The sequence below is a fragment of the Morus notabilis genome, unplaced genomic scaffold, assembly GCF_000414095.1.
Source record: "Morus notabilis unplaced genomic scaffold, ASM41409v2 Scaffold945, whole genome shotgun sequence".
Taxonomy (NCBI): domain Eukaryota; kingdom Viridiplantae; phylum Streptophyta; class Magnoliopsida; order Rosales; family Moraceae; genus Morus; species Morus notabilis.
The window spans coordinates 4,148-11,854 of NW_010357395.1; the positions used below are offsets into that span (position 1 = coordinate 4,148).

At 36.1% G+C, this 7,707-nt stretch overlaps 2 protein-coding genes across 3 annotated transcripts in view; one reads left to right on the top strand and one right to left on the bottom strand.

Annotated features, from left to right (window-relative positions):
* The first annotated feature begins 366 nt into the window (after positions 1-366).
* On the top strand, positions 367-3,948 carry LOC21386898 (ankyrin repeat-containing protein At2g01680). Its single transcript, XM_010089897.2, has 3 exons — positions 367-948; positions 1,887-2,296; positions 2,785-3,948. The coding sequence occupies exons 1-3, from the start codon at positions 648-650 to the stop codon at positions 3,655-3,657; spliced, it is 1,584 nt and encodes a 527-aa protein (XP_010088199.1). The 5' UTR covers positions 367-647; the 3' UTR covers positions 3,658-3,948.
* Positions 3,949-4,817: 869 nt separating this feature from the next.
* Positions 4,818-7,707, bottom strand: part of LOC21386899 (protein VAC14 homolog) — a 9,672-nt gene continuing 6,782 nt past the window's right edge. For both annotated transcript variants that reach the window (XM_024169947.1, XM_010089898.2), the window contains exons 18-20: positions 7,485-7,553; positions 5,989-6,288; positions 4,818-5,291 (exon numbers count right to left, since the gene is read on the bottom strand). In XM_024169947.1, the coding sequence (XP_024025715.1) occupies positions 5,187-5,291; positions 5,989-6,288; positions 7,485-7,553 (474 nt within the window). In that variant the 3' untranslated portion in view covers positions 4,818-5,186. The remainder of the gene's footprint in view (positions 5,292-5,988; positions 6,289-7,484; positions 7,554-7,707) is intronic.

Below are 7,707 nucleotides of genomic sequence, written 5' to 3' on the forward strand. Positions count from 1 at the left end.
ATCTCATATATTCACACTTCATACGCCTCCCAATCAAGGTAAAGAAGTGAGCTAATGAACTTTTTCACTTTGAGTCCATGGAGATGTACTTGACAACTTTGAACAGTACATTATTAATCTCTCAAAGAAATTAAGAATTGGCTCGGAGTAAAAATAAATAGACAAATAAAATAAAGAATCTCAAAAAACTGAAAAAAAAGTCGACTCTCCATGATTTATCATCTTCACATGGTTTTCCCATCCACGAGGACCCCACTTAGCTATATGGTCAAAGGAAAAAAGCCAAACACTCCATTTTTTACCCCACTTAGCTATATGATCAAAGGAAAAAAGCCAAATACTCCATTTTTGTCCATTCCTTTTTGCTCATCTTTTCTTTCTTTCTTTTTAATAATAATAAAGACCGGCCCAAAAAAACCCATTTTTCATTCATGCTATTGCTCCTGAAGAAAAGAAATCAGACTCCTTTCTTTTTCTTAGCTTTTTACTCTTATTACAAGCTTTTGATTCCAATTTCCCATCTGGGTATTTTTCTTTTCCACTCAAACAAGAAGAAAAAGGGATTTTAGTTTACTTGTTGGTTCAATTTCTATTGATGAATTCTGCAGATAGTGATTGTAAGGAAGGAGTGAGTTTCTCTCTCTAAAATGATGGACTCGAAGTCTCTGAGGTTCATCACCCATCAAGCTTTCTTCACGACCGTCCGATCGGGCGACCTCGATGCGCTGAAGAAGCTGGTGGAGGAGGAGCCGTCGGATGGGTCGACGGTGTCTGATCTGATGGCGGTGCAGAACGACGTAGGGGATACTGCCCTGTACATGGCCGCAAAGAATAATCTGGAGGAGGTTTTCTGTTACTTGCTCAAGTTCTGCGATGTTCAGACGGTGAAGATCAGGTCCAAGTCCGACATGGACGCTTTTCATGTCGCCGCTAAGAGTGGCAACTTGGGTAAGTGTAAATTCTGCTTTGGGGTGAAAAATGAAAATTCTGATTCAGTTTTCTGATTTCTGAAATGGGTTGTGGTCCTTTTATGAGAATTGGTTTAGTTTGGTTTATTATTATATATTTGTGGATTAGATTATATATTTCGGTATTTAATACTTATTTTATTGCTCTTTAACTCTGACACTGCTTTTGGGTGAACATTCTGCTTCAATTTTTCTGATTTCTGAAATGGGTTTTGGTCCCTTTTGAGAATTGGTTTTGTTTGGTTTGTTGTATATTTTTGTGGGTTAGATTATTTCATTTTCTGTAATAATTGTAAGAAGGCTATGGTGTAATATAGCTAAGTTCAGTTTATTTGGGTGACGAAAAATAGTTTTGGCTGAAATTAGTTGAAACTTGATTAGGAGAATAAAAGGTACTTATGAGAATTGTTTTACTCACGAGATGACTAAACATGACCGTTACTTTCTTTGTGTAGTTTGATAATTTTTGTTGCAAGGCATCATCATCTTGTAGTACTTAAATGAATTGATTCATGTAATTTTATGGTGAATCGTATTCATTGAACTAAAACTAAAGGTAATCCAGTGAAAAAATAATGGATATTGCTATTAGTGGTCCAAAATGGAAATCTCTTACAGCCAAGATTATGAGGTAGAAGATTCTATGCTAGATATGTTTTGAGTCATTAGTTATCCAGATTCCAGTCATAGGCTGGTATTTCTGTCATGTGCTTATGAAGAATGATGATTTTCAAACGTCTATTTTTCTTTGAAATTCTGACACAATAGAAGGATGTAAATAACTTAAAAGGTTTTTAGATTACCTTATCCGTTTTTTTTTTTTTTTTTTTTGGTTGAAAAAAAGAAAAAGGGCTAGTAAAGTTGATGATAAGGGGGTTGCTTCGGGAAGATATGGGATTGATTGTCTTGTTTATTCAGGTATCGTGAAGGCGCTCTTGAGTGTTTGGCCAGAGCTTTGTAGATGTTGCGACTCGACGAACACCAGCCCCCTTTATTCAGCCGCCGTTCAAGATCACTTGGAGGTAGTCAATGCAATCTTGGATGCTGATGTCAGCTCAATGAGGATAGTGAGGAAAAATGGAAAAACTGCATTGCATACCACCGGTAGATATGGCCTCCTCCACATTGTAAAGACGCTTATAGAACGCGATCCAGAAATCGTATGCGTCAAAGATAAGAAAGGTCAGACTGCCCTCCATATGGCTGTAAAAGGTCAGTGTCCTTTGGTAGTAGAGGAGATTTTGAGTGCTGATATCTCAATACTGAATGAACGTGACAAGAAGGGTAACACAGCTGTGCATATAGCCACGAGAAAAGGCCGTTCACAGGTACATTTTCACTCACACTTATATCTCTATTTATGATGCAAAAGTATAATTTTGGTTTTTAATCCTCAAAGGGATCATGTTCTATTTGCTTCCTTGCATTTGTTGAACATCTTTTATAGTTTTGCTATTATGTAATTGCTAAGTCTGATATTCCTATACAAAATTTCAATTGATGAACTGGACCAAGAGTAGTTGCTTTTTCCAGTGGATAATCAACTTATTCTGTCATGCGGATTACTTGCCTATCCTCTTGTTGTTTGGTTTGATAGGATTGAGTGTTTCGAATGTGCTTTCGAATTTAACATACTGAGAATCCCTTTTTGATTGTTTATTACTTGTAAAACATTGTATTGGGAAAGGTCCGAAGAATGAAACCATTAAAAGTTGGCTCTTCTATATGCCAACTGAGTTTAAGAGAACTTACTTTATTAATATTCTTTTTATTTTTTTTTTTTGCCTTATGCTGATATTTATTCTCCTTTCTTCAGATTGTGAGCGTTTTGCTAAGCTATACGTCAATTGATGTCAACGCCATAAATAGTCATCAAGAGACTGCGATGGATTTGGCTGATAAACTAGAATATGGAGAATCTACTTTGGAAATTAAGGAAGCTCTAGTGGAAGCTGGTGCCAAACATGCCAGATTTGTTGGCCAATTGGATGAAGCAATGGAACTCAAGAGAACTGTCAGTGACATTAAGCACGAGGTTCAGTCACAACTCATACAGAGTGAAAAAACATGCCGACGAGTTTCTGGGATTGCAAAAGAACTAAAGAAGCTACACAGAGAAGCAGTACAAAACACGACCAATTCTGTGACTGTTGTCGCTGTTCTTTTCGCTTCAATAGCCTTCTTGGCTATTTTCAACTTGCCTGGGCAATATGTACCTACTGGTCCAGAAGTAGGAAAGGCCAATATTGCCAACCACGTCGGTTTCCAAGTGTTCTACCTTTTAAATGCCATATCTCTCTTTATTTCTCTATCAGTTGTTGTCGTTCAGATCACTTTGGTGGCTTGGGATACTAGGGCTCAGAAGCAGGTTGTTTCGGTGGTTAACAAATTAATGTGGATAGCCTGCGCTTGCACTTGTGGGGCTTTTCTCTCTATAGCTTTTGAGGTTGTCGGAAAGCATGATTCATGGATGGCGGCTGTCATAACATCCGTGGGAGTGCCCATTCTTATCAGCACTCTAGCAAGCATGTGCTACTTTGTTTTCCGACAACATTGTGGCTTCCACCGCGACTCGCAGAGGCGCATCAAAAGGGCTAGCGGAAGCAAGTCCTTTTCGTGGTCATACTCTGCAAATGTATCAGATCTTGAAGAGTATAACTCTGACCTTGAGAAGATCTATGCTTTGTGAACGTTACTAGATATCTAGGGATCGTCCATCTTCACTTGATATTTCCCATCTTGGATGTTGCTCTGTATTTCAGCTTTAGGGTTGTAGTTATCAGATTTTGAGATTACTCGAGGGGAAAGAATATTGGGTTTTTGCCTTTTGGCTATGTATGTAATTCACAAGCAAAACAGCGAATGTAGATTTATGTAAATTTTATATAGATTTCGATAGTCTAGTGTATCAGACGCACGTTTAGTTGTTCCAGTTACACATGCATGCAATGCTATAATGCTAGTTGCAGTTTTTCCCTCATCTCCTTTCTTTTCAAGTATCAAAATATCTTTTTTTTTTTTTTTTTAAAGCAAAAAATTCTTACCTTGGCGTTTAATTTTTCAAAAAAATTCTCTTCTAGCTTGTATTTCTTGTCCGGTTCCTGTAGCACTGGTTGACAACTACAATTAAAAAGGTCAAAATACTAAATATACAAATAAATAAATAAAGATTTTCAGATCAAATTGAATAAAAATTTTCCCAAAGGGAAATCATCGTATGCACTGTTTTTCCAATAGATATTGAGAAAAGTACAAGTGGACACTTCCAGTCTTCAACCATGCAATTTGGAAAGTGAAAAGAAGCCAACCTTAACCACCTAAGCAAACCGCGTTTCACGTGGGCATCATATACATTGAGAATACACAAAAACAACGATAAACATACAATGTAAACAAATAATACTAATAACAGGAGTGCCATAGTAGGTAAAACTTGCTAATTAATGTCGTACATTTGAACAATCAGATTAGATTTTTACGGAAGGATATAAGAAATGCTCTACTCAATTCTATTTTAAACCATGTTTTCATTTTAATGTGATTTTAATCAAATCTAATATTGAGACACACACACAAAAATAGCTTTGAATAAAGAGAACTACCTTTTAAAGACGGAAGTAAAATAAAAGGAAAACAAAAATGTAAAGGCCAATGCTAGTAGAAATCCCTTCATATTTCACAAACAATAAATTTCCTTTAGTATGTAGCATTACTGAAACGTAGCTTATATATATAAAACTACATGAAAATCGATCGTTACACAATAATTAATGCACATGAACTAAAATGTTCTGTCGAGACATTGTAAATACACAAGCTTTTCTTCTTCACAAGATCATCGTATGCATGAATTTAACTGATTGCTTATTATATAAACATCGGCTGTAACAGATAATAAACATGAAAAATAACAAACTGCATCTTCTAAATAAAATATATCCCTCTAGCCCACATGGTTTTCAACAAAAAAATAACAGAACCACGTGGGAGCATATCCCGTTTACAAAGTCAAAAGAATAGCTCAGCCAAGGCTGAGCCCATCTCCAATTCAAAAACTCAATTTTCAACATCCCAACCACCACAAGTTCCACATAACAAGCTACTATGATATACAATTTTACAATTACACAAGATCCCATTCATGGCTGCTTGTATATGCCCAGATCACTGTATAATTAGCTGTTTCAAGTAGGTGCTCCAGAAGCAGCACCGCCACTGTTATAGTTGCAACTGTCCCAGGGGTCCTCTCCTCGACGATCTCGAAGGAGGCCTACTCATCTCTGCGGGAGTAGGTCTCGTGGATTCCTCAGGTCTTTCCACCTCCTGCATGTATAGCAGGCAACAACATAAACAACCTAACGCAGATTCTATCGTCTATGACACTTTATGATTATTTATCTTTGGTATAAGAATATTAGAAACAATTTATTCAGGAGACTCCTTATTTCTAGACTAGCTTCTAGTTTTCTAGTGGAGTTAGTCTGCCATCTATTTACCACCTGTTCCTGTTGGCCTACACCGGTTAGTCTAAAAATGATAAAGAAACAAGAATATCATGATATTGATGCAAATAATGATGATAATAGCAATATAAAGAATGCTAGAAAATCAGAAGTCCCAATATCAAAATCTGCAGCATGAACGGGACTTTTTCAAACACAAACCTTATGAGCTTCTAAACCTATGAACTTTCGATTTAGAGATATTATTGCACAAAGGGCAGGCAAAACTATAAGGAAATAAGGAAACTGTCATCTGAAGGACTTTGACCAGCAAGGGCCCATATTTCAAAGTGGGGAAAAAAAAAGGAGACTAAATCCTAATAGACGGACAGCAAAAGCTATTAGAACAGCCAATTGCATCCAAAGAACATACTTGGAGAACCTAAGAAGCACCCAAAAATGTAAACCAGAAACTTCATCCATTGTTCCCTGGATATGCTCAGCACTTAGGATATAATTCTGAATTGACAATAAATCCAAACAATAGCCATTATAGAAAAAGACTAAGCTTCACAAACCTTTGGTGATGCTGGAGACGAGGAAGTGCTTTGAGCTTGTGCCTGTGCTTTAGCATGCATACGATGCAAGTGCTGCATTTGCTCAAACTGTTGTAATCTTAACGTGAATTTAATTCCGTTATGTAAATTCTTCTCATCCTCGTGTATGTCTCCATCTTCGCTTATATTTGATCCACCTGAAATGTGATGAATAATCTGGTAGGGATTCCCGGAAGAGGTTCGCTTGAGTTGCTCACTACTAAATGTGTATGAGGGTACAGCTTTTAGACGAGTCCTTAGTATCTTGAATGCTGCACTTTGCTGCAATCAAGCCAGAAAATAACGGAAAATAGAATTCATTATAGCAAGGAGGGAGCGGGAAAGCATCTTAAAAGGATATAGGGCTTGTCTGGGAGAGCTTTTCAAAAGGTGTTTTTGGCTTATTGGGTCTAAAAACTGCTTTTAGAAGTGTTTGGATGATCTGTAAGAAGTGCTTCGGCTTTTCAGAGGAGCTTCTAGTCAAAGCCACAATATGAGGCTTGTAAAGAAAAACACTTCTGAATAAACTTTGAAACTTGTACCAAAGTTTTAATAAGGCTATATAAACTTCATTCCAACATTTTACTGCTTTATTAGAAATTAAAAATTGTCTTGACCCATTAAGCTATTTAAAAATGTAGTTCCAAATATTTACTGAAAAGCCAAAGCTTTCACTTTTCTTCTTCTATTGACTAAAAGCAAAAAAAAAAAAAAAAAAAAAAAAAGCAAAAACTCTACCAAACGGACCCATGCACCATTACCTATTACTTTTAACCAGTAACTATAAGAGCCCCTGTTATTTTTTCAGTAGGCTAAAGTGGAGAAAAATATTCCGAATCAGGTAGACTGGTTATCTAAACGCCATGAATGGTTCATTAAACTATCAAAATAATAACTGTTTCATCAAATGTATGGATAATTTCAAGTAAAGCCTCAAAACCGAAACACAGTTTCTTTCATTTTATTCTGTTTTTCTGTAGGGGACAAAGATTAGCAATTTTGCAGATTTACCAAAGGAGTGAATAGCTTTAAAGTCAAAACCTATTTACCAGAATTCAAAACCTATTTACCAGAACTACTGAGAGTTCTATGGCAGTAAAGAGTGAGATGAATTTTGACGGACTTAATATTTTATTTTATTTATGATCTGGGATTTGGAGTTATCCCATTTGGCTTTTCCGCATTCACTCTGCCCTTGCTTCACAGAAGGGTCAACAATAAATTACATGTCGACAGACTGAAAATGCTTTGAATGGCACCACCTAAATAATGTTTTAGTATCTCTTGTGAAGCTTTTTGGGCTTTACTATTTTTATTCTGAATTTCTGGTCTTTTGTTTGATGGAGACGTAGAAAACTGTTATTATAGTCCATTTGACTGAAAATCTCAAGGAAGAAACCTATGTCTCGGTAATTTGGATCACCATATTAAAGGAAATAAAAAACTAAAAATGGATAAAGGCAGAACTTAAGATGTACCTGGGGAAGCAACATCAAAAGACCATACAAGGCTTTCAACAACCATATATATCTTCCAGGTTCAAGAAGCTGCAAGAACAACAGAATGATTATGTGAAAATTCTGGAAACAGTTCAGGTAAAACGTAAACAACAAAATATCACAATAGAAAAAAAAAAAAAAAAAAAAAAAAAAAAAAATTAACCCCCCACTCTGTAATGGATTAAAACTTTTGGCAGAATAT